This window comes from Danio aesculapii, chromosome 16, assembly GCF_903798145.1.
Source record: "Danio aesculapii chromosome 16, fDanAes4.1, whole genome shotgun sequence".
Classification (NCBI taxonomy): domain Eukaryota; kingdom Metazoa; phylum Chordata; class Actinopteri; order Cypriniformes; family Danionidae; genus Danio; species Danio aesculapii.
Genome location: NC_079450.1, coordinates 39,650,574 through 39,678,479, shown reverse-complemented (window position 1 = coordinate 39,678,479; position 27,906 = coordinate 39,650,574). Strand labels below are relative to the sequence as shown.

At 34.3% G+C, this 27,906-nt stretch overlaps 1 protein-coding gene across 1 annotated transcript; it reads right to left on the bottom strand.

The window, feature by feature from the left end:
* Positions 1-569: 569 nt before the first annotated feature.
* On the bottom strand, positions 570-25,948 carry hacl1 (2-hydroxyacyl-CoA lyase 1). The gene is made up of 17 exons (XM_056476020.1): positions 25,825-25,948; positions 23,535-23,639; positions 23,394-23,434; positions 23,230-23,310; positions 23,058-23,130; positions 21,381-21,458; positions 19,401-19,495; positions 19,136-19,248; positions 15,356-15,491; positions 15,141-15,246; positions 14,957-15,040; positions 12,663-12,764; positions 12,405-12,559; positions 9,110-9,268; positions 8,896-9,003; positions 7,076-7,262; positions 570-2,139 (listed from the first exon to the last, which is right to left on the bottom strand). The coding sequence occupies exons 1-17, from the start codon at positions 25,873-25,875 to the stop codon at positions 2,107-2,109; spliced, it is 1,707 nt and encodes a 568-aa protein (XP_056331995.1). The 5' UTR covers positions 25,876-25,948; the 3' UTR covers positions 570-2,106.
* Between the last annotated feature and the right edge of the window lie 1,958 nt (positions 25,949-27,906).

The window sequence follows — 27,906 nt, the reverse complement described above, 5'->3', positions numbered from 1 at the left end:
ATTGAAGACAATGGTTACAGGCTTCCAGCTTGTTTGAAAACATCTTCTTTTGTGATTAACAGAATAAAGAAACTAAAACAAGCTCGGAACAAGTGAAGAATGAGAAAAAGATTTGGCTCCGTTTGGCTCCAAGCCCAAGATTGATTAAATGTCATATTTATTGTGATTAAATGTCATTACACACATCTTAAATGCATCCTCTTTCATAAATGTATATTCATTTTAATTTAATGTATGTTATTCTCCATGTCTCTATTTAAATGGTTAATCATTACCTATTTAGTACAATTATAATGAAAGCAGCACAACTCCATTTTCAAGGATTTCCAGAACCCATATGAACCCTCACACATTTGCAGTGAAATGGTTGTTTTAATAAGTCTTTTAAAATTGTTCACACCTAGAAATAGTTGAAGATGGTGTGATCTGCCAAGACTAAGGAGGAGAAGCTCTTTTGCTCTGCAGTAAGGCAGCACAGTAATGATAGGTGAGGCCAGGAAGAGCTCAATTAACCAGAGATCCAGATGAGCTTAAACAGAAGGCCACTGGAAAAAAACACTGACCTCATATTAGAAGGTTTTATATATTTATAAAATAATCAAATATACATAGTCCTAGCTGTAAAATGTTCCTTAATTGGGTGTTTTAAAACATTGTATGTGTTTTTTTTTTTAAAGAAAATACAAATTCACCACAAAATCCTGTCATAGTTTACATTTAACCAACCTCATGTCATTCCAAAATTGTGTCACTTTCTTCTGTGGATTTAAAAGGGGTATTTTGAAGACTCTTGATGCTGCCTTTTACCATGGAAAACCATGATTCTGATACACAGCCCATCTGTGAATTTATTTATTTTAGTAGAGAGATTTTTTTTTCATTACAGAAATGTTTTTTTAATTTTTTTTTTAATTTTTAAATATAATAGTTTTAATATTTCCAATTAGTTTTAATATTTACAATTAAAATTTCTATTTGACTTTGCCATGATGATAGTATACACACTATTTTATTAGTTATTTTGCAATAAACTAGTATTCAGCTTCATTTTAAACGCTTAACTAGTTTAATTAGGTTAACCAGGCAAATCATTGGACAGGATTGCTCTGTAGCCATTTAGGGGAAAAAAAACTTAACAGGGCTATAATAATAGTAACACTTTATTTTGATGGTCCATTTGAGTATTAGAAGACTGTCTGCTTAATTTCTGTTTATATGCTCCTTCAACAGACATTTAACTGACTATAAGAAACTTTGAAATGTCATATCATTGCGTGTCAACTTACACTAACCCTAACCCCAACCTAAGAGTCTACTTATAATCTAATAAGAATTAGTTGGCATGTAGATGCAATGTAACTTAAATTCAACAAACGGACCATCAAAATAAAGTGTTACCGAAAAATATAATAGTAATTATTGTGAACAGTGTCTCAGTAAAACAGCCATGCTGGGGCTTTTTTACAGTTACATCTTGTGAAACTTCACTGCCTTTTGATTATAGCAGGAAATAAACCTTGGGACTGAAAATTTGTTTACATGTTTTGTTGCAGGTTAAATTTTTTTATGTGTTTTGATTGACTGTAAAAGTGGGATAACGAGTAAAAGAGTTTAAAACAACATTGATTTAAATTTATTAAATAATACAAATTTGTCAAATAATCACGAGTAAAAAAATATCTACAACATATATAAATATTTTGAGCTTTATCAGGCATTTAACTACTTAACCCTTTCAAAAAGCCCACTGACTTCTGGGTGACTGAACTTGTTTCCAGGATTTATTAATAGTTCTCATAAAACTGCATGAATTGATGTTGTGCTAAAGCAATTCTTCAAAAACAAATTACTTTTATGACACCAGAAAAGCAAAGTCATGCAGCTTTGGAATGACATGAATGGTGAGAATTACGCATGTTATGTATTTACATAAAGATCTAGAATGTGGAAGTTCACTTCAGATCCTTAAATGATTCTGTTTTTTAATAACGGTTTCTTTATATAGGAAATGGTGCCACCTGCAGTAAATCGACCAAATGTAGTGTAAGTACAGCATAAAGTCCTCAGTTGAGACATGATGTGATTTCATCCTCTTCCTTTCAGCTTTTAAAGATTTGAACGTGTCAGCCAGGGAAACTCCTAGAAGATAAAAACAGAGCAGAGTAGATATAAACTCTGAAATGACTTGCTTACAGTACATCATGCAGTTCTGACCTTTTTTCATCTATTCGAGTTTAAATAATGCCATCCTATTATTGACTTAATGACTACACATGTGGGTAGCTCTTTTTGAAGAAATTCTTTTTTATATATATTTATGTAGTTTAAAAAAAATAGATATGTAGTATTGACAAAATACTGTATAAGGGTCACTAACTTTATCAATGTATTTTTCATTTTGACTAAAATGTACTGTAAATGTATTAAATACATCCTATGGAGTGACAAAGCTTTTTAAAATATACAAATAGGCTGAGAGCAACATTTCTTCATTGTTGGACACTTCCTATAGTGATGTGTTTTTTTACATAATTTTTTTTTATGGCTGTCACAACAAAAGACAATAAAATCTAATTTTATAGTGGCTACAAAAATTTTATATATATGAAAAACTGACAAATTTAAAATTAACATCGGCACGTCATGGGCTTCAGTCACATGATCTTGAATGGGTTCCTTCAACTTATTAAAGTTGTCCATTAAATTGCTTAATTTCATTTGCAAAAAGACTTAAAACGAAAAAAAAACTGTGTCTTTCTGTGAACTTAAAGGCATTATAAGGAGAGTGGTATTTGAAGCATGTGATTGTTTTTGCTGAGAGGACTGATGAAATATTGTTATGTGGTGTTTATCTGTTTTAAAATTGTTTTGCTGTATGGCTGTTACCTTGGCCAGGCCTCGCTTGTAAATGAGATTTTAAATCTCAATAAGACTTCCTGGTTAAATAATGGTAGATTAAAAAATAAAAAAAAATTGTATATAGACCATTTCAATACGGTCATGTCATTGGCCCATAAACATTTCCTGCTTGTTATCAAACTATTTCATAACTGTAACAAGAGGCAATTCAATTATAACTTAATGTTAAAACAGCTATCATGACATTATCAATATGTGGCTCTTTTTGGATTCTCAGAACCTATAAAAAGAAAAAAAATTTAAAACAGGAAATGCGTTGGGACCATTGATTTTGTTTACATCCCTCAAAATGGTCACACCAGAGAATATGATTTCAGTGAAAAAAACGTATTAAGTTCTGATGTTTTTTTTTTTTTTTTTTTTTTTTAGAACTATATTGATGAAAAAAATGATTGCCATTTACAAAAATAACCACTTGTAAAATTAGGTCTGATGTATTTTAGTGATTTTCTTTTTAATTTATAAGAGTTGTAATTTATTGAACTATGCTTGAGACAGTTACACAGGGCTGTGCAGAAACCTTTCGAGGGGCATGTGTTCAAAGTGCAGACCCGTGAGCAGGTGGCGATCACGAACTGAACAGCGGGGGGGCACTTTAATTTATTTTTGAGGGGACTTTTATCCAAGAGAAAAAAGGGCATGTGCTCTGCGCAGGTTGAGCCCTACCTGCACACATGCTTGCAGTTACGCATAAACAGTTTTGGGATTTGGCTCAAAATGTAAAAGAGAAAATGTAATAACACAGCAGTTTTTATAACAAAAAAAGGTCCACTTAAGACAATAAAATGTATAATCAACCATTGACTAAATTTTAAATGCACAATAGTAAATATATGAATTATTTTTTTGTCATGTGTGGCAGTAAAAATGCAACGTCATGTAAACAACACATTTATTTCTATAATTTAAAATTCACAGACAATGTTTCAGAACTTTGAGATATACATTTGCAATTGTTAGGGGAAAAAAGTCAAAATTGTGAGATAATTAATGAGCATTAAAGGGATTGTTCACTCAAAAATGACAATTCATGTCTCATCATTCACTCACCCTTTACTTGTTCTAAACCTGTTTGAGTTTCTCTTCTGTTAAACACAAAAGACGACATTTTAAAAAAAATCTGTAAATCTGTAACCATTGACTTCCTTAGTACTTGTTTTTGCTACAAAGGAAGTCAATGGTTGGTTACAGGTTTTCAGCTTTCTTTTGTGTTCAAAAGATGAAAGAAGATTAAAAAGGTTTGGAAATCTTCAAGTGTGAGTAAATGATGAGTTAATTACCATTTTTGGGGCGAGTTATCACTTTAAAGAGATCATAAGTTTCTTTTCCCCCTTGAATAAACTCAACTGAAGTGGATCCTGTTTACTTGTGAATGCTTGTGTAACACTAGACAGTTTCCATTCATTGCTGGGGAAGCCCTTTGACTGACAGAGAAAGTTTCTGTGTTCCGGCTTGCCGTGACAACCAATCCTTCAATACATCTGCGTGAGGTTGCCAAGAAACACCCAGCACAACAAAAAGAGGGCACAACCTTCATTAATGGGGTCTCATAACTGTCAGGAATAGAAAGGTCAGTTATGTTTAAGGTGTGGGTATGTGAAGAGGGGAGGGGGGGTAAAACTAGCATGAGTGTATTAGCAATAAAACTTATAATTAGACGCAGATTGCAATCAAGCATGTCAGAAACTCCACAGCACCCTATTTTTTCATAATCATGTCTATCGTTAGAATAGACATCAAATAACACACATTCCATGGAGAACATTCATTCATTTTCTTTTCGGCTTAGTCCCTTTATTAATCAGTGGTCACTACAGCGGGATGAACCGCCAACTTATCCAGCATATGTTTTACAGAGTGGATGCCCTTCTAGCTGCAATCCATCTCTGGGAAACAACCATAAGCTCTCATTTACACACATACACTACGGACAATTGAGCTTAACCAGTTCATGTTTAGTGCATGTTTTTGGACTTGTGGGGGAAACACGAGGAGAACATGCAAACTCCACACAGAAACTGACCCAGCTGAGGCTCGAACCAGCGACCTTCTTGATTTTTTACAAATTTGTGGAGTTTTTTTGAGTTCACCCAATTACTGCACTTGACGCCATTAAAGTTGAGTCATCTCAGAAAGCTCAGCAGAAAGTTGCTTTACAATTATTAAAATGTGGTCTTGTTTGTTCTCTGTGTTGGATACAGATAAAGTTCAGAGAAGATGTTACTAGTTACAAGTAAGGGTTTTAACAAAGCTGTAAACTCCACATCTCCACTGACAGCACACACCTCACAGTTTAGCTAAAATCAGAATGTAATCACATTACAGAAATTGCTGCAATGTACTGGAATTTGTTTTATTATTATTATTAAAATACCATGACATTTATAATAAAGCTGCTAGGATGGTTGAAGCTTCGCCATTGAATACTGGTAAGCAAGTCTTTATTTTTGATGTTATAAAATCAATATTATAATGATTCAAGAATATTCTTTGTAAAACGTATCTTTTTTATATACAGTCAAACTTGATCATGGGCTTATGTATGTTTGTTTGATTGGATTTGTTCCCCATCTTAGATATTAGTTTAACTATAGTCCGACCCAGTATTGAAAGGGTTTGGCCATGGACCCACATTATCCCATAGTCATCAAGGTATGAGTAGGACAGACAGAATCTGTGGACATTTTTTGCAATTTCTGCTAAGAATTTTGGGAAAAATCTGCGGATTTATGCAGAATTATTTTGGAAGTATCATAACTAAAAACCCAATATAGGAAATATAAAATGAAAGCTTTTTCACTTTTATTTAATGTCTACAATGCAAATCCAATTAGATCCACTTAATTGGCAATCATATAATATATCAACTATATTACTTTACAAACTGTTATGTAAATAAATCAATTGAACACTTTCATATTAGTCAATATTATTACTAATATTTATTTAAAAACTGAATAAATATAAATTTACACACATTTACACAAGTAAATAAAAAATGGCCTAATGATGGGCTGAAAATCTGCGGATTTCTGCACGCACAGAGTCCGTGTGGGCCAAAATATGAGCCATGTTTTCCCATTCTTTCATATATATGTGAGCTTAGTGGAATGTTCTTTTATCGGTTATTAATAACCTGTTCAGTAATTGCTTTTAGTAGTTTAACTGATTTATACAACAGTTTGATGGCATAATCATGTACATGAAAAAGAAAATCAAACACGAAGTGTCTCAAAATTCCTTTTGTATGAGGAACTACTTTCTTCCGCCACTTATTTACATCTGCAGCTGACATCAGAACAGCAGAAACCATTGCTAATTCACCAACGTCACTTTAGAGCTAGTATTTGAATGATTCTCTAGTGTAATGTCTAAAGTGATGAAAAAATAGTTGATTTTGCTCACATTTTAGAATTATAAGGCTGAACGGCATGAAATGCCATCAGTCTACTGAGATTTCCCAGTATTTCTCTGTTGCAATCGGAAAATCACAATAATTTATTAAGCCAAAGCAAACACTACCAGATTACTATAAATACATTACTACATCATACAAAAGAGAGAGATCATCTCAGAATGTCACTTACCAGTTTAATAATGATTTGATCAGCTTTTATTTGAAACTTACGTTTGAGCGTTTTCCTCCCCTAAGGACGTATTATGCGGTCTCTGTCACCATCTTGTGGTGGAACGTCAACTCTTTTTGCTCTGTTCAATGACAGTCTAATGGCCGCCGACGCGCTGCATCTCCGAAATTATAAATATATAAAATAAGCACTGTTCTTATAAATAAACTGCATAGATGCAATCTAAACAATTATGTTGTCCAACAGCTGTAATATTTGTCAAACCGTTGTGAGTTTATTGATCTGCTGTCACTCTACGTGGGTGAAATAATACACAAGGGTGAAGAGGCTGTACAAGAGCTAATATTGAAGAATATTGCACAGCTATCAGCCAATCAGATTCGAGAAACTATTGTATTTATACAGTGTATATTTAAAGTGTGTATATAAATATACACACTTATATTATATTATATTATATTATATTATATTATATTATATTATATTATATTATATTATATTATATTATATTATATTATATTATATTTCAACAGACATAACTTTAAGGTAAGGCCGTGTATTTCCATTACCTGTTGTTTGCGATCTGAAGTTGGGTCTATAAGTACATTGAGAAGGCTGGGCATCTGTGTGTTCTTTAGACTGTCCTGTAGAGAAGTGCGCAGTTCCTCCACTGTACGAACCAGATACCCATGACCACCAAACGCGCTTATTACCTGATCGTACCGTGCCTCAGGCAACAGGGTCACAGGAGGAGCTCTAAAACATACATACACATCAGTCTTTATGTACTTGTGTATAATACACTGGCAAAAAATATATATTGTAAACTATTTTATTCAGGATTTGTTAGCACATTTCATAAGCTAAAAAAGCTACTTCAAAAACATTTCTGTAAAACAGTTCAGTTGTGTTAAACATAAATAAGACTTAAAGTAAGAATATTATCATTTGCAGAATTTATACGTTTTATATCATGGGTGTCCAAACTCAGTCCTGGAGGGCTGGTGTCCTGCAGATTTTAGCTCCAACTTGCTTCAACACACCTGCAAGGATGTTTCTAGACTGCCTAGTAAGAGCTTGATTAGCTAGGCCAGCTGTATCTGATTGGGGTTGGAACTAAACTTTGCAAGACACCGGCCCTCCGGGAGCGAGTCTGGACATCCCTGCTTTATATTTTTGTTTGCTTGTGAAATGTGCTATAAATGAGAAACAAATCTAATTAGTTTACAAATTAAGTTATGTGTAATAAAATGAAATGAAACAGGTAAAAAGTATTTTCCCTCAGTAGTTCTTCAGCAACCTTCTGTCCTTCTTTAGTGTAAATGAATATTAGCTGCCTCAGTCCAACATCTACATTACCAGGATGATGAAGATGAAACCAGAGTGGACGTTTCAGTAAGACAATGATCCAAAACAAAGTCAAGGAAACTCTCAAATGCTTTCCGAGAAAGAAAATCAAGCTGTAGAATCATCTGACTTGAGTCCAATAGAAAATACAAAATAAAGATCAGTTTGGATAGACAAAACCCAGCAGAGGGTTGCTAAAGAACTACTAAGAGATTTCAGCTGCTGTCTGGGCTTTCACTGCCTTTCTACACATTCATTTCTTCATGTGTTCCCTTTTTTCATGTGTCATTTCATTTTATTACACATAAATTTGTAAACTAATTAGACTTTTTTTCCTTACATATATGTATTTATTTGGTTGTCACCAAAATCTGGTGAAAATTTCAAGTCAACAGCACCTTTAGAAATATGTTTTCTGAGAAAAATGGTGATGTGTTGAATACTTATATCTATATGTAGTCACACTTTACTAATTATACTAACTAATTATGAAAAATACCTAAATATTAAATACATAAATAATTTAATAATTAAGTACACTTACTATATTACTATATATTATATACAATACTCAAATATACATTTTATTTTATTATTAGTTTTCCATATATTGCATAACATTTTTATTCTTACAATGATAATATGAATTAATTATGGTAAATGTATTTTATCATAGTGGGGTACACGTTTATTTCTGCCACCCGGCCCCAATCAAGTTTGCATTATCACTTTATTTTGATGGACCATTTGAGTATTAGTAGACTGTCTGCTTAATATCTGCTGATAATGCTCCTTCAACAGACATTTAACTGCTATAAGAAACTTTGCAAGTACATGTCTACTTACACTAACAGTAACCTAACAGTCTACTTATAATCTAATGAGAATTAGTTGGCATGTAGATGCAATGTAATTTAAATTCAACAAACGGACCATCAAAATAAAGTGTGACCAAGTTTGCTTTTCAGCTTTTATAGAAAGGTGTTTTTGGGACCTCTATTTTGGAATGACCCTAGAGCTTTCCTTTAGGCCCTGGACTCACATGGTGGTCATGTCTCCCATCTTTTCTATTGCTTTCCATGTCTCTGGATCCACTCCACTGTAAATGCCATTGTTGTTGATTACAATGATGATGATGGGCAGTTTATACCTATACAGAATTAGGAAATAAGGAATTACTACACAACACAGTGGACCTGTAGGTGAAGCTCTATACCTTACGATAAGGTAAGAGCACTTAAAGCTCTCCCATTTACCTGCACATGGTCTCCACCTCCATGCCGGAGAAGCCGAAAGCGCTGTCACCTTCTACACACACCACTCTTTGGCCAGTTCTTTGCGCTTGCTCTAGAACTGCTGCTGCGATGGCAAAGCCTGGACCTACACCCATTGTGCCGAAAGTACCAGCATCTAACCTGCACAAGACATTAAAGGAATAGTTCACCCAAAATGAATATTTACTCATTATTTACTCTTCCTCAGGTGGTTTAAAACCTATCTGAGTTTCTTTTTTTCAGTTGAATACAAAAGAACAATTCTGAATTTTGAATAAAGCTGAAAACCTGTAACCAATAACTTCTATAGGGGAAAAAAGATACTATGGAAGTGAATAGTTTCCAGCTTTATTCAAAATACGTTATTTTGTGTTCATCAGAAGAAAGAAGCTCATAAAGCATAAGTCACAAACTCAATTACTGGAGGGTCGCAGCTCTGCACTGTAAGTTTACATTGACACAAATAATCTGATTTTAATACGATTAAGATGATACTCTGATTAAGATTCTACCATGTAAACATTGATTTTTGATTAATTTAATCGAACAAAGTCAGAATCAAACTAAACAGAAATCGAATTAAGACAAGTGGAGTATATCGATTTTGGTCGCATTATTGAAGTGCAGTACAGACATGTAAACGCCTTAATCGAACTATTTACTGTCATGAAGGATTTTTTCTACAGTTTGCAACAAGATAATCTATACACACATGGCTGTTTGACAATAGGGCTGTGGGATTAATCAAAATCGAATTGCAATCACAATTTGAAACATTGCGAATAGTTAATCGCAAGAGGCTGCAATATAAAATATATACAGTTGAAGTCAGAATTATTTGCCCCTCTTTCAATTACTTTTTAAAATATTTCCCAAATGATGTTGATCAGAGCAAGAACATTTTCCCAGTATGTCTGATAATATTTTTCCTTATGGGGAAAGCCTTATTTGTTTTATTTCGGCTAGAATAAAAGCAGTTTTAAATTTTTTAACAGCTATTTTAAGGCCAAAATTATTAGCCCCTGTAAGATTTTTTTTTTTTCCGATAGTCTACAGAACAAACCCTTGTTATACAATAACTTGCCTAATTACCCTAACCTGCCTAGTTAACCTAATTAACCCAGTTAAGCCTTTAAATGTGACTTTAAGATGTATAGAAGCGTCTTGAAAAATATCTAGTCAAATATTATTTTCTTTCATCATGGCAAAGATAAAATAAATCAGTTATTAGAAATGAGTTATTAAAACTATTATGTTTAGAAATGTGCTGAAAAAAATCTTCTCTTAAAAAATAAACAGGGGACTAATAATTCAGGGGGGGGGGAAATAATTCTGACTTCAACTGTATATATATATATATATATATATATATATATATATATATATATATATATATATATATATATATATATATATATATATATATATATATATATATATATGAAAATAACAGATAACATCTTCAAAACCAGTCCACTATGCTTTAGAAAATTAAAAATGCTAGACTTTCTGCGATGCTGTAGTGAGTAGGCATGGGCCGATATAAGATTGTGATGGTATGATAACTTTGTATAAAAATATCCCGGTTTCACGGTAACACGGTATTGTGATTACTGCTAATACTATTCATTGATATGCTAATAATATTGAAAATAATAAATAAATATTTTTTATTGATATATAATTTATTTATAAATAATGCGTGGTTAGTAGGTTTTGGAGAAGAAAAAAAATGTAGCTGAAATAAGGTCCAAAAAACAACACTGAATGGGCCTGAATAAGACTTTAGAGTAACCAGTCTTGTAGGCTACAATATTTACTTCACAATTATGTGAAAATTATTCTGTTCTCTCACTCAAAGAAAACATTACAATGATTTACATTTTGTAAAGGTAGTTTTGGGTCAGCATACTGTATGCGTGGGAGTGACAATGGTTATGAATATTTCACACCTAAAGAGACAAAAGACACTCCCCCACTGGCTAATGTTCACCCATCAAAGGCATTGTAAAGCAATGTTCATCTGCAAAAGCTAGCCCAAACTAAATGTTTGTTGTATTACTTGCTGTATTATGACCATGTAAACACTATGGGTAAACAATATATGTGCACTTATACACCATTCACAAAAAGTATTTTTGAAATGGTATAGAACTTGTTTGCAAAACTGTTGTAATAAAAACTTTGTGCATTAATCCAGCATTTAATAATAATTTCTGAATGACTCTGAGACACTCAAGTAGCGTAATGACAAAAGCTTTAAACACAGGAAAAAGTAATATTTTAAGAGCTTTTATATATTTTTTTGCCCAGATAATTGCAGCCTTAGGTAACTCTTTCCAAACTTTGGTTGAACAACGGTAAAAATAAAATAAGTAGTCTATGTCTAATATATATATATATATATATATATATATATATATATATATATATATATATATATATATATATATATATATATATATATATATATATATATATATATATATATATATATATATATATATATATATATATATATATATATATATATATATATATATATATATATAACATAGCATGCATCACATTCTGAATAAAGCAGCATCAGATTGGGTGGTCCCATGAGGTTAATGTGATCTATTGTTAAGGTGATCTAAACATGCTTTTTCTAAACAAAAAACATTTCCAAAAACTTAACATGACAAGTTTTTGCAACCTAAACAATTTTCCATGTGATCTAAACAAACCAAAAGATGAAAACTTATTATCTAAACACACCAAAATAAGTTTTCCTATGATTTAAACAAACATGACATTATTTGTGTGATTTTAACAACAACATTGTTTTATGTAATCTGAACAAGTTGTTTTTATGATCTAAAGTAAACGCAACAAAAGATGTTTTCATGAACATATCAACTAATTTATTATTGTAATCTAAATAACAAAAGCTCTCATGATCTAAACATAACATTTTTCATGCTATTTTTCTGTTGATCTAAACAACAAAATGTTTCTTGTGATCTAAATATAGGGACAACTGCTTTATTGTACCCACAATATAAAAAATAACCACATCTCTCTCACTAGTCACAAACCATTTCCATATCTGAAATGTCATATCAAAGCTAAATATAAATATCACTTTTCATCACAATCAGCTTCTTATCTACTCCTTTGTGTATATTTCTAAAATTTTAATTCAAGAGGGATTCATTGTACCCATTAACTAGTCTTCAGTCCTTCATGTAAAAAGAGTTTAATGTATTTGTTAGCTGCCAATAGTGTCTCTCACCTGTGCTGAGGGAGGTGATTGAGCAACATGGTGCGGCCGATGTCCATAGTGTTTGCTCCCTCACTCACTATGATGCAGTCTTTAGGCAAAAACTCTGAAATGTGGTGAAACGCAGTGTAGTAGTTCATGGGCAAAGTCGTCTGCAGAGAAAGAGTCTGGGAAACAATAAAAACAGTTTACTTAACAACATAAATGTGAGTATACCTGTCTCTTTAAAAGAATGCATTTGTTTATTACATTCAAATACATAAAGCTCACCTTTGTTATCTGAGCATTGGCAGTAATTTTCTCCCTCAGTGTCGCCCACCACAGTGAATCAGAAGGAAATCTCCAAGACTCTGATCTTACAGTCTCCAACAGCTTTAAACAGTGTAGAAAAGGAGATTTAATAGGTTATTTAATTACAAAAAAATGGACTTTCAGCTATTCATTGACATTTAAGTCAAGTCAAACTTTATTTATAGAGCACTTTAAAAACACAGACGTGAGCCAACAGTGCTGTACAGAAATATAGAACATAGTGGCATAATAGTATTTAAAATACATAAAATACGAGATAAAATATAGCTAAACTACATAAAAAAGTTAAAATAACCAGTTATTAAATGGGTGGTTCGCTACAATATCATATTTTAAACTATAATTTATTTATTTTAAACATCTATGAATGAAATACGCTCAAAGTTCAATGCAAAGGGAGGCATTGGCTTTTAGAAAGTTATCGTAGCAAAGACCACAGTAAACGAAGTTTGGGAATACAAAAAAATACATCCGTGCTAGTGAGACCACAAATGCTTCAGGTTAAGCGTGTTCACCATGAGCATACACCCCGCACAGCAAAGGGGCGTGGCCAGAGGCGCTGTAGCGCTGTAATGTAGCAGAGGAATCTAAAATGCTGTCTAAACGCTGCTATTTCCACAAAGCTTGTTCTGTTTCTGTATCTGGGCTTACAAAGGACACGACACAAAGAGAGAAATGCTTACAGCTTAATTTAATTTACATTCCAGAGAATAATAAAAAATATATAGCTAGCATTTGACAAAGGAGAACTTCCAGAATATCTCCCCGTTCAGTGCTGGATTAGGCTAAAAACTCCCCCAGCCGACGAAGCTGTGGATTGTGAGCCACAACCTGTAAGTATCTTTATTTGTTAAAATTGATTTATTACATGCATAATTTCTAGCGTTAACGGTATGTTGTAGCGAGGATGTAAACAAGGATGTAAACAACGGGAAATGCTGTTTGGCACTGTTAACAATTTAGCTACGAATTCATATTTATCTGTCAAACCGCTGTAAACACCCACAATCATCAGCAGCACTGCAGTGTCTCTCTATGTGGCCGCTTTTCCTGCATTCTACATCTCAAATAACGAACTCGCAAAACATATGTAACCGTTTCATATTACTTACACATGCTTATTCCAAATATATGTGAAAGACACTTGTCAGATGGTATTTTAGAGAGCAGGCGTGAGGTTCAGCTTTGTCCTCTTCATTTTCTGTCTAATTCAGGCACAAACTGATACGGCTAACAGCTACTCTGACTGACAGTGTTTACGGAGCACAAATCCGTGCTGCTTTTCCTTTCTGATGCTTTTCCTGGTGACGTAGCGCCGCTCCGCGAATCACAGCACATTATGTTAGCTGACCAATCAGAGTCTCTTGAGGAACTATGAAATATGAGTTGTTTTCATGTTAGCTGAATAGCAGTATAGAATCAATATAAGAAATACAAATGAAGCATGAGCACACATTGCTTTGCATTTTATAAACACAACCAAGCCTTAAAAATACACCCTGGACCACCCCTTTAAGATCAGGTGTCAAATGCCAATGGAAAAAAATGAGTTTTAAGAGCTGATTTGAATGTCCAAACTGATTTAGTGTTAAAATGGTGAAGGAAGTATTTCTCTTCAAAGGCAAAGAGGATAATTTAGCAGACCAAAATAGAGATCATCAGTATATAGAAACCATGATGGAACATGAAACTCTCTTTTTAATGCTAAAATTTACAGAAATTTGGTTAAATATTCAATATCTTTTTGGCTTAGTCCCTTTATTAATCTGGGGGCGCCACAGCAGAATGAACCACCAACTTATCTAACATATGTTTTACGCAACGGATGCCCTTCCAGCTGCAACCCATCACTGGGAAACATCACATTGACACACACACTATGGACAATTTTCTTTACCCAATTCACCTATACCACATGTCTTTGGGCTGTGGGGGGAAACAGGAGCACCCGGAGGACATGGGGAGACATGGGGAAACCCACGCGAACATGGGGAGAATATGCAAACTCCACACAGAACTGAACTGGCCCAGTCGAGGCTCGAACCAGTGACCTTCTTGCTGTGAGGCGAACGTGCTACCTACTGCGCCACGGTGCATCCAAGTGTGATATTATAGTGTAATTAAAATACTAGTTCTAAAGTGAATTTTTTAATTAACAATAGTCTTTGCTGTTTCTATAGTGGAAGAAAGTATATGTATGCACATGGTCTGCATATTTTACTTAAAATGACCAAGGTGATACTGCAGTTTACCTGGCTGGTCACCATCTTTATGTCTCCAAGCAGAGCAGATGCAGCTCTCACGTTATTGCTCAACTCTTCAGCACACAGATCCACCTAAAGAACATCAAAACAAGACTTAATTGTGATGAAGCAGGTAAACAGAACATTACTGTGATGTTGCAGCAACATTCTAAGTACAAAGGTTGAAACTAACCTGAATGATCTTTACATTGGCACTGAATCTGGGTGGAAAGCCAAAGTGTAGGATCCAGTTGAGTCTGGCACCCAGCAGCACTATAACATCAGCCTGCAACAGAGCTCTAAGACATATGGAGAGAGAGAGAGAGAAAGACAGAGAGTGAGATGTGCATTATAATGTCATTTCAATTAAAAAGAGATTTGGCACGGATTACACGAGCGCACACACACCTGGATCTTGCTGCAGCAACACAGTTGGGATGGTCATCCGGTAGGACTCCTTTCCCCATTGGTGTGGGAAGGAATGGGATCCCAGTGACCTCCACCAGCTCCCTTACCTCCTTCTCTGCCCTGGCATATGCAGCACCTGTATCAGATGTTTCAGACTGTTTTCATTTGGCCTTCAGCTTCAATTGACGCTCACAAAACTTCAAGATGCACATAATGTTGTTTAAATATTGCTTAGAATTATTATTTTAAGGCTACCATTTCTCTGTTTGCCACTGCTTTTAAGTTAAAACCACTAAACTTGGGTTAGACCTTTAGACTGTTCTGACTGAACGTGATGTTTCTTACACATCTCTCTGAAACTCTTGATTCTGATTGGTCAATCCAGGGCTGAATTAACCAATGGGAATTATGCACACAGACCCAGGGGCCCTTGCAAACTTGAGGCCCCTGCGATGGGGGAAAAATGCAGAATTGGAATGTCTATTTAGGCTAAGTGCAAATAGTGCACCTCATTGGAATAAGCTAGTTGAGTGATTCTCGCACATCACTGTTTGATTGACAGAGACAACATAACTAAAGCATGCAACTAACAGCAGCGTGAGTGGTGTAGCTCGTAAAGCGCATGGCAACATGTTTTGACGCGATTGATCATGAACCCAGTTCGAATCCAGCGTCTGATGAACACGTTCTTCTTTTTCCCCCACTACATATCAGATTTTGCCTTCTCTTCATCACAAGGAAGACAAGTAGGAATCATTCATAAGTGTGTATTATAAAAGACTCAGATTCATAGAACTGGATTGGAGAGGTGTAATATCCAAATCATATACATTAAAAATACCCTTAAATATCCATTTTTAGTACTGCTTCTGTAAACAAGTACTGTATAATAAAATCCATTAATTTTCACTAGTTGCATTGGTATTTTTTTTTCAAAGTATGCTTTAAATGCTTTAAAAATAAGTTAAATCTTTGTAGACTAGAAATATATGTACTGTATATCATTTATTTAAATAAATGTGGGCAATACATTATAGATTAATTTTATTTAAAAATATTATATTAATCTTATTTTTTAATTCAACTATAGGGATACCAACCCAGGTAGGGAGCCTACAAGACATTGTGCCCAGGGACCTCTGAATTCTTAATCCGGGCATGGGTCAATCACAGCATTTCAAGATATGTTTTTCTCAGACAGCAACCAGTAAAATTAATAACACAGACTCATACAGGTACATATTATCATCTTCACCGTTAGTGAATGCATATATTGTGAATATACATATACAAGTTATTATATACAGAACATATATACATTATAATTTAAGCCCGCAAGTATTCATACTCCTGTAAAGTTCTAACTTACAGTTTTTGTTAAAATTTAAATAAACGCTTAGTAATTTATATATGTATATATAATAATAATGGTCAAGATGATTCGACATACCTGAATGAGCCTGTGTTATTAGTCTTCCCGATTATATGTGCAGCTATTTTCTTTCTGCAAGATTACAAATTTTATTAGTGTGTTAGTAAATGTGTTTGTGAACTGTTTACATCAGTCATAAGTAATAATATGTTTATAATAAGCTGGATAATGTACATCCAGCTGTTTTCTCTACTTCCCATTGGGTTGCTAATAAGCCTGTTGGGCTTTATTCTGCAAGAACAAACGGCTACATGTATATTATATACCTTACATAACACCTAGCTACTACCAAAGAAGACATCAACAACGAGCACCCAGAACACCCTAGTAGACGGACAGCAAAAGCCTAATGTGCATTTAAAATACCAGAGAAATCTGTCTGGTTTGAAAAACCTTCAAATTACTTGAAACTGCTTTTAATTAGAAACTTATATGTTTTAATTTAAAACTTGATGACTTATATAATATAAAACTAAAAACAGCTTTTAAGCCAATCTTTACTTAACACTTTATACTTTAAACTTCTAACTATGAAAACTAATACAAAATAAAAAACAACATTTCAAACAAAGTTTGTAAAACTACTTTAAGCTTAAACTGGCTTCAAATATCAACCTTTTAAAATTACTTTATTCCCTGAAATTTATAGCATCTTAAAACAATACAGAGCAGATCACTGAAAAAAATAACATTATGCTCATTTACTCACCCTCCACATCTTCAAAACCTGTTTATATATATATATATATATATATATATATATATATATATATATATATATATATATATATATATATATATATATATATATATAAATAAATGAAGATATTTTGAAGACTTTTACAAACCAATAGCAAGCCACTGACTTTCATAGTATATATGTTTTATGGATGTCAATGGCTAACAATTTACAATGATCTTCAAGAAAATCTATTTTGTTCAACAGAAACAAGAAAAAAAACAATAACAATAAATATACATTTTTAATTGGATTGAAACTGGCTATAAACTTAAAGCTTTTGAAATTGCTTCAAAACGTAACTGCTTCTAATTAATCTTCAAAAACTTCTTAAAATTTCAAACCATTTCAAACTTCAAGCTTTTAAACTTTAAATTGCTTGATACTGCTTATAACTCCAATCTTAATCTACCTGACAAAAGTCTTGTCGTCCATTCCAGTTGTAGAAGCAACAAATAATAACATGACTTGTAGTTGATCATTTGGAAAAGTGGAAGAAGGTAGATTTTTCCGATAAATCATCTGTTGAACTGCATCCCAATCATCACAAATACTGCAGAAGACCTATTGGAATCCACATAGACCCAAGATTCTCACAGAAAACAGTCAAATTTGATGAAGAAAAAAATCATGGCTTGGGGTTATATTCAGTATGCAATGTGCGAGAGATCTGCGGAGTGGATGGCAACATCAACAGCCTGGGGTATCAAGACATTTGTGCTGCCCATTACATTACAAACCACAGGAGATGGCAAATTCTTCAGCAGGATAGTGCTCCTTCTCATACTTCAGCCTCCACATTAAAGCTCCTGAAAACAAAAAAGTTCAAGGTGCTCCAGGATTGGCCAGCTTAGTCACCAGACATGAACATTATTGAGCATGTCTGGGGTAAGATGGAGGTGGCATTTAAAATGAATCCAAACAATCCAAAAAAATCTGCAAGAACGCTTTCTTTGCCATTCCAGATGACTTTATTAATAAGTTATTTGAGTCACTGCAGAGATGTATGGATGCAGTCCTCCAAGCTCATGGGAGTCATATTCATTCTTCTTCCACTGCACCATGACTTTATATTCTACACTGTACATTATTTCTGAATGTGACAGGACTTTTGTCTAAGCAAAGTCAGACCTTATTGTCCTAATGAAATAATTAATAATCAAGGCATGATCATAGCATAATTTAGAGGCCTTTGCCTTTCATATAAGCCACTTTTAATACCAGATGATCAACTAGAAGTCAAGTTATTATGTTGTTCCTAAAACTTAGATAGGCAACAATACTTTTGTTATTTAAGCTTTTAAAAAACACTTTAAACGTTGATATTCAAGTTTAGTTTGGACTTTTTCAAATGTAATGGTTTAATTTTTAAATGTAATGGTTAAGACATTTTTAGAGAAGCCTTTTTTCCATTTTTTATGGTTTAAAAGTGCTTTATAAATAAATTTGACTTGTGTTTAAGCTTTTAAAACTGCTTCAAACTTAAAATCCACAAACGTCAAACATTTCAAAACTAGCTTCTGAAGTTCTGAAGTCGAGATTCTCAAGTCAAAATTGATCTTGTCAAACTTTTTTCTTATTTCATCTAGTTCAGCAGTATCCTGCGTACCTTTGCCAATGATGATCAGAGGACTTTGAGCTGTTTTGAGGAGCCTGACAGCCTGTGTGATCTCCCTGCTGTCAGCCTGACTCACAGGAGGAGCGGGACAACAGGAAACAAACCTAGAGAAACAAAAAATAAAAAAAAATCAAGAAACCTCCATAAATACAATGCAATACTGCACATTTCAGGATACCGGAACACATCATAAGACATGGGTGATTATACAGATCCCCATTGCTATTATTAAGGTTTGAGTCTACATAAAGCCCACCTGACACTGGCCCGGTCTATTTTGGCATTAACCATGTCCCCAGCTATGTCAATGTAGCACGCTCCTGGACGGCCATAAATACTGCTCCTTACAGCCTACAAACACACAAACATCCCATTCACTGCAGAACATAGTACACTATATATTTCGCATCCAATCAATCCTATTTAAAGATTCCATGAAATGTCTAGAAAAAATGTATTTTAGTATGAATTTAATACATGTTACAGTCTCATTTAGTGCTATAGTATTATAGTATAGTAAAGTTTGTAATTAATTATAAAGAGCACCTGCAGATCAGCTACTGACATTTAAAACAGCCAATTTATTTTGTTGGTCTCATTTGCCTCTCTGACTTTGACCTGCTTACAAATTTACCCCTGCTATTTGTCTGTTACTTTCTTTATATGTGATGCATAATTTCCATCCATACTCCAAGCATTGAGCACCTTCTTCAATATTAATCAATTTTCTAGTATTATCTCAAGCCTAGGCAAACAACTTAGAAAGCACCAATCAGAGGCCTCATATTTAAGATGTCATCATGTAGACTTCTTACAAAGTATTTTAAAAATACAAAAATACAAGACACTAAAGTATTTTGATATAAAATATTAAGCCATTTTCATAAATCCTATCAAATACAAATGACAAAATACTATTTTGTATGTAAAGGGGTGGTCCACAGTGTGTTTTTAAGGTTTGGTAGTGTTTATAAGATGCAAAGCAATGTGTGCTCATGCTTCATTTGTAAAAAATCACCTTTTTTATTTTTTTTTACATATCTTACTTTGATTATATACATCTACCCTACTAACATGAAAACGACTGTCATATTTCCTAGTTCCTCTGAAAGGCTTGCCCTCAAGAGGCTCTGATTGGTCAACTAAAATAATGTGCTGTGATTCGCGAATTGGCTCCACGTCACGCCCCTACAAGTACGAGCTTTTGCGCTGTGTTCAGTCAGAGCAGCGGTTAGCAGTGTTAGCTGCCTGAATCAAACAAAACAATGAAAAGCACACCAGGCACACTGCCTGCTCTCTAAAATAACATCTGACAAGTGTCTTTCACAAGCATTTATAAGTAATATAAAACGTTCTCATATCTTTTGTGAGTTCGTTATTTGAGATGTGGAACTCACGAAAGCAGCCGCATAGACACTGTAGCGCTGCTGATGATTGTGGGTGTTTACATAAGTTTGACGGATAAATACGAAATTGTAGCTAAATTTTTAATGGTGCCAAACAGCATTTCCCATTGTTTACATCCTTGTTTATGTCCTCTCTACAACATACCGTTAAAGCTAGAACATGTGCATGTAGTTGATCAATTTTAACAAATAAAAATACAGGTTGTGGCTCACAATCCACAGCTTTGTCGGTTGGAGGAGTTTTTAACTGAATCCAGCACTGAACTGGGAGATATTCTGGAAGTTCTCCTTTGTCAAATGCTAGCTATATATATTTTTATTATTCTCTGGAACATAAATTAAATTAAACTGTAAGCATTTCTCTCTTTGTTTGAAGCTCTGTGGAAATAGCAGCATTTGGACAGCATTTTAACTATCTCTGCTATACATTACAGTGCCTCTGGCCACACCTTTTCGCTGCGCAGGGTGTGTGTGCGTAGTAAATGCACATAACCTGAAGCCCTTGTGTCTCACTAACCCAGATGTATTTTTGTAGTCCCCAAACTTCGTTCGTTGTAGGCTTTGCTAAGCTAACTCTGTAAAAGCAATGTCTCCCTTTGCATTGAACTTTGAGCATCTTGCATTCAGAGATATTGGTTATGTTCAAACAGCTACATTACACATCAACTAAAGTTTAAAATATGATATCGTAGCAGACCACCCCTTTAAAATATGTATTTGAAATACATGTATCATAAATACTGCCGATCCCTGTTGACAGACATGACCTGTAAGACACAAAACTGATTTTCTTTTGATGTGGCCCAAAATAAAACAGGGATTCAATGTACTTTTTCAACTACAGCCGGGATCATCTCAAGGCTGCTGGGTCGAGCAGAAAATTTGCTATACAAACGACAAGCTTCAACCTGATGAAAAAAAACAACAAGAAAATAGCATCAGTCGTTGAGTGACACTATAAACAAATATAACTAGCTATTTCTTTACTTAAAAGTAAACTGAATTACTGAGAATTACTTGAAAATTGTTGGCTAATTGTCGAAGCTATCAATATCAGAGGCTATGTTTGTTTTGTATGGCGTTATTTCACTGTCAAATGTTGTGAGCGCAGAATTACAAGTCGAGAGTGTATTCATGTAATGCAAGCGAGCGAATCTCGTTGCTTGCGCGCCGATTTCCTCTGTTTGTGTACAAAACTGCTCACGAGCTCTCTATATGCTGCTCATGCGTACTCAAAACACTGGCTGCTCACGAATTACATGCTCTTGCTCAGTCAGATGACGCGGACTCACATCTTGTTCCTTGTGTTTTCTCTTCCTTTCATGTATTTGCTCTTCAGAGATACTTCTGTTAAATTGGTAATCCCAAGAATGTTGATATGGTTTATATATTGTACAAGTACTAGTGTTTTTGGTGTGTTTTTTTTTTCTTTTTTAGGATAGTATTATTTACAACTCTTTGTTAATGAATGCTCCAGCATACTGTAGTATTAAGAATAGCAAACTGATAAAATTAATACAAAGTGTAGTTTTACTACAGTAAAGTGTAGTGAATTAAAGTATAATATACCCTATATTGTAAAAACAACTACAGCATTGGGTCATTTGTTTATATTACATTTGTTGTGTTACCATAGTAACTATAGTATTACCACAACAGGTTAATTGAAGTACTTTCCTATAGTACTGTTCAAAACACTGTACACGCCAATAGACACGTTCAGGGGCCCTGAGCAGCTTTTCCTCAAAATGAAGAGGATGACAAGGAAGATGCCCTCCAAAATCTCATCAACAATGTGGAAAACAGCAGAGACTAATTCACTTTTTTGTAGGTGCCATAATAAAATGGGATTGACAGTGACATTTGAATAGTACAGTAGAATAGTATAATACCTTATCATGTTTTTCCCCATTTTCTATCACAGTTACATTTCTGCTTGCATTAGTTGGTTGGTTGGTTGGTTGGTTAGTTAGTTAGTTATTGTTTGATGTTTTTTATTTGTTAGTATGGTGCACCTTTTGGATGTTTAATAAACATTTTTTTTTTAATAAAATGTATTCTTTACATCCAACGTCTATTCTCTGTCTTTAAGTGTTTGAAACCTGAAATATCTCATCATATAACATACAGCCATAAATGTTATGGTTTTTTTAGATTAAAAATGTAATATGTAAATCTATTTTTAGTATTTTGATTACTGTTAATAAATAGTGTACCAATATAAATCTTATCAAAGAACACGAAAGGAAGGAACAAGACACAAATTGTGAGTGTGCATATCATCTCACTGAGCGATCAGTGTATTGAGAGCGCGCAAGAAAATTTGTGCATGAGCAGCGTATATTTGAGAGCTCGCGAGCAGTTCTGTCCATAAACAGAGGAAATCGGACCACGAGCAGAAAGATTCACTCGCTCGTTCTACATGAATGCGCTCTTGACTTGTAATACTGCGCTCACGACATTTGTCAGTGAAATAACGCCACAGTTTTAGGGCAAAAGGACGATACCTGAGGGAACTCCTGAAATGCTCCTGTGGTTTCTTGATTCCTATCTGATGAGCCACCAAGCACAATGACAGGCCTGTGATTTAAAAAAAAAAAAGAGAGAAGAAAATTACTACAACAAAACAAATAGCCCATTTGAAGCTAGTTCACGTTAATCTAAAGTGAATTCAGCTACCAGCAGTTCACGTTAGCATTAGCCATTCCTCCTAGCGCATGAATCAGGCCAGGCCCAGACACCACTAGACAAACAGCTGGCCTGAAAAACAAATAAATATATTAATAAATACATTTTTGGAGACAAAAACAAAACAAGCAAGCAACAAGTTGAAATATTCATACCGTCCAGTCAAATATCCAATAGCAGATGCAGCGTAGCAGGCCTGGTTGGAGAAAGAAGAGGCAAACACTAGTAAACACAGATCCAGAGAGTCTTCTTGTAATGGAAAAAAAACAAAAAAAATGTAAAAGTGACAGACTTACTGCTTGTTCATTGCGCATGCCAACGTACTTGATGCCAGCCGCTTGAGCAGCCATGGCCACCTCAATGATAGGCACACCAACAATGCCAAACATGTACTCCACATTCTGCAAATAGAGTTCAGTCAGTGTTGGTGAAGACATAATAAACAGGCATGCTGTGTTGAAGATTAATTTTAATCTTCACATTAATATACAATAAGTTATTACATATGATTATCATATCATACATATGTTATCAATAAAAGATATAACAGAAACTAAATATTTTCAAATATATTGTCATTTTTATTATACATTTCATTTACAGCATTATGTATTCAAAAAACATTTAGAAATGAAAATATACTGTAAACTTTTGCAACATGCTATAATGATCTAAAAGATCAAAATTACCTCATATAGGCTCCATATATGTATTGCCTTCTTGTAGCAACACAGCAATATACTGTAAACTCACCGGCCACTTTATTAGATCCAGCTGCTGGTTAACACAAATTTCTAATCAGCCAATCACATGGCAGCAACTCGGTGCATTTAGGCATGTAGACATGGTCAAGACGATCTGTTGCAGTTCAAACCGAGTATCAGAATGAGAAAGAAAGGTGATTTAGTGACTTTGAACTTTTATTTAGTGGCATGGTTGTTGGTGCCAGATGAGTATTTCAGAAACTGCTGATCTACTGGGATTTTCACACACAACCATCTTTAGAGTTTACAGAGAATGGTCCGAAAAAGAGAAAATATCCAGAGAGCAGCAGTTCTGTGAGCACAAATGCCTTGTTGATGCCAGAGGTCAGAGGAGAATGGCCAGACTGGTTCGAGCTGAAAGGCAACAGTAACTCAAATAACCACTCGTTACAATTGAGGTATACAGAAGAGCATCTCTGAACACACAACATGTCGAACCTAGAGGCAGATGGGCTACAGCAGAAGAAGACTACACCAGGTGCCACTTCTGTCAGCAAAGAACAGGAAACTGAGGCTACAATTCACACAGGCTCACCAAAACTGAACAATAGAAGATTGAAAAACATTGCCTGGTCTGATGAGTCTTGATTTCTGCTGCAACATTCGAATGGTAGGGTCAGAATTTGGCGTCAACACCATGAAAGCATGGATCCATCCTGCCTTGTATCAACAGTTCAGGCTGGTGGTGGTGATGTACTGGGGGATACTTTCTTGGCACACTTTGAGCCCATTAGCACCAATTGAGCATTGTTTCAACGTCACAGCCTACCTGAGTATTGTTGACCATGTCCCTCTCTATATGACCACAGTGCACCCATCTTCTGATAGCTACTTCCAGCAGGATAATGCACCATGTCATAAAGCGCAAATCATCTTAGACTGGTTTCTAGAACATGGCAATGGGTTCACTGTACTCAAATGGCCCCCAAAGTCATCAGATCTCAATCCTATAGAGCACCTTTTGGGATGTGATGGAACAGGAGATTCGCATCATGGATGTGCAGCCGACAAATCTGCAGCAACTGCGTGATGCTGTCATGTCAATATGGACCAAAACTCAGAGGAATATTTCCAGTACCTTGTTGAATCTATGACACGAAGGATTAAGGCAGTTCTAAAGGGAAAAGGGGGTCCAACCTGATACTAGTAAGGTGTACTTAATAAAGTGGCCAGTGAGTGTACTGTAAGCTTGAAAAATGTATTAATAAATGCTAAAACTAATATTACCTACATAAACAATGTTGACGTATTTTCCATTGTCAGATCAATATATTCAACTAATGTTAATGAATGAAATATTTACATTTACAGTACATTTAGCAGATGCTTTTGTCCAAAGTGAGTTACAATGTACAAGCATTTAGTGATTCAACAAGAGGCAATAAACACAAGAATTAATTATTAAAATATGCTATAATGCTATATACGGTACATTTTACATACACTACATATAGCATCATTAAATCATCATTATAGTAACATTATTGTAAATAAATTATATAATATATACTTTTTCTTTCTTTTTGTGCTAGCATATGGGATATTTCACATAGAATTTGTTATATATTTATCCCAATTCCTGATTTGACACTTGTTTGACAGCTATGGTGCGCATGCGCAGCACCTTTAACACACTGTCCGAAGTTCAACAGTACAAGCAAGAGACGCATTTTATGTTGCAGACTGTAATATAAAACAGTTTTTTTAATACCTCACTAGAATACAAAGTTTTTTTGTGAAGATACTCACTTTGCAAAGGCTAGTTCAAAATACAGAAGAGAAACATTGTGAACGCACTTTTAAGAAAAGTAAGCAGACCGACCTGATCTTTCAGCGCAGCAGCGATGAGTTGAGCTCCAGTCACTTCATCCATGATTACCTTTACAACTGATTCATTTCACTTACAAACACCAAACATCCACTGCTCACCGTCCTGCAGCTCTTCTTCTGTGCTTAGTGAGGAGTTAAAACTAAAAAACATGCGCATGTCTCCACCTACTGGATGTACTGCAGAAGCATGGCAAGCCGGTTTAACATTTATTCAATAAAACGAAAAGTTTATTTATTTGTTTTTCATAAGGGGCAGTGCATTAATCAACATTCCCCAAGAATGTGAATGTACCCAAATTAGCCCACACACTAGTTTACATTGGTGGTCCCTTTGCCAGATGTTAAAGGCCTACATCAATAAAAACATAAATTCAAATAATAAACGGAACATTCCACCAGAAACGTACATTATCTGTCCCTGAAATAATAATAATAAAAAAAACAAATACAGTGAAATTAAAAGTATTTCATCCCAAAAATGTCTAATATTGACTGATGGTGGATTTCTGTGATTTGTTCTGTAATCAAATATGTCACTCATTTAGTTCTCAGATTTTTGTTCTTTGTTAAAAACACTTTACAAATGTACATACCCTGTCATTGTCCTCAGCCCAATTTAACCTACAGCTTTAATAGTTTTGTTATACTAAAAACTGGCATTTAGAAGATAAAAATCTCAGAAATAGCAAGTTTAAGTTGTTTTCATTCACATCAATTAATTAAAAACATAAAATTATAAATAAATTCTACAAATAAATACTATTTTACAATTGTCCCCATGTTTCTGTCAGTCACATTTGCATTAAATCTGACATCATTTGATGGAGAAGCTGACAGTGATCAAAAACACCTTCTAACACTGAATTATATGCTTGTTTTTGTATGCTTTTTTTGACGAGTCAGGCCCTGTCACATGTTTTTATCAGTGAAAATGTACGTTTCTGGTCCCAAACAATACCTAAATGAACAAAAAAAAAAAAAAAAAACAACCACCACATCAACACTGTTCACAACGTTGATTATGAAGAAGACATTTCTTACAATAATACTTAAATGTTTTAAAAGCTACACATTCTCTAACAGATTGTGCTTTCAAATTCCACTGATGCGATGCTCTAAAAGAAAAACAAGTTTGACCAAAGGACATTTTTCAAAGTGTAATAGCTAGTTGCTTTGTTTTGTACCAATTTAAAGGTGCTGGATGTAAATTTTTGACTCTTCTAAAGCATAAAAACACCATACTATGTTTGCAGATATTTCAGAAACATGCTAAGTGAACATTCCTGTTTATCTTAAAACCAATGATGAAGTCAGATATTCTGTTTTGAAAATGTGTGTTCTGTGCCGGACGGATTAGCCAATTATATTTCAGCACCCAGGTTGCCTTGGTGAAAAAAAAAACGCATATATCATTCATTCATTCATTAAGAAAGGCTCTGAAAGGCATGCATGACTTTAATGCGACCTCCGGTGGACAGTAGCAGACTGCAAAATGAGACGCAGGTTCAGAGTTTCACATGAGGTGGTTATTAATTAGCAAACGATATAAATATTATGAACGTAAACATTAGGTGAGCAGGTTACATCTTAACCGCGTGTCTTAACAACACGCTACATGATGAGATTTGCAGTGATAAACAATTTGGCTTTTTGCACCAGACAAAACATGACAGAAATTTAAATACAGTCATTCAGAAGCACAGAATATGCACTTCTGCACGAAATGGAAAGGTTTTAAATCTAATTAATACATAGCATTATTAAATGTAGATGCTGAATCACTGATATGTGTTGGTTTTGAGTCACAGTTCTAAAGTTCAATTTCAAACGGTTTATTTTATTTTCAGGATCTGAGGTGAACTATCTGCTGCTGCTTTCAGTAGTACAACAATAAATGTCATGTAAAATGACATTCAAACTCACATTATTAGCATTTACTGAATAAAGCACATGAGGTGTACCTGAGGTTATCATTGTCAGTTTTATGTTGTTCAGCTGCAAGAAATAGAAGCTGTTTTTAACATATCAATTCGAGATGTTGGTTAGAACAAAAACTCCTTTTAATATGGAAAAT

Coding starts and splice junctions, on each gene's coding strand:
- hacl1 (XM_056476020.1), bottom strand. CDS start 25,875: ATGGATGAAGTGACTGGAGCTCAACTCATCGCTGCTGCGCTGAAAGAT. Junction 23,131..23,229: donor AATGCTAACGTGAACTGCTG/GTAGCTGAATTC, acceptor TTTAAATCACAG/GCCTGTCATTGTGCTTGGTG. Junction 21,459..23,057: donor CATTTCAGGAGTTCCCTCAG/GTATCGTCCTTT, acceptor TTTTTTCATCAG/GTTGAAGCTTGTCGTTTGTA.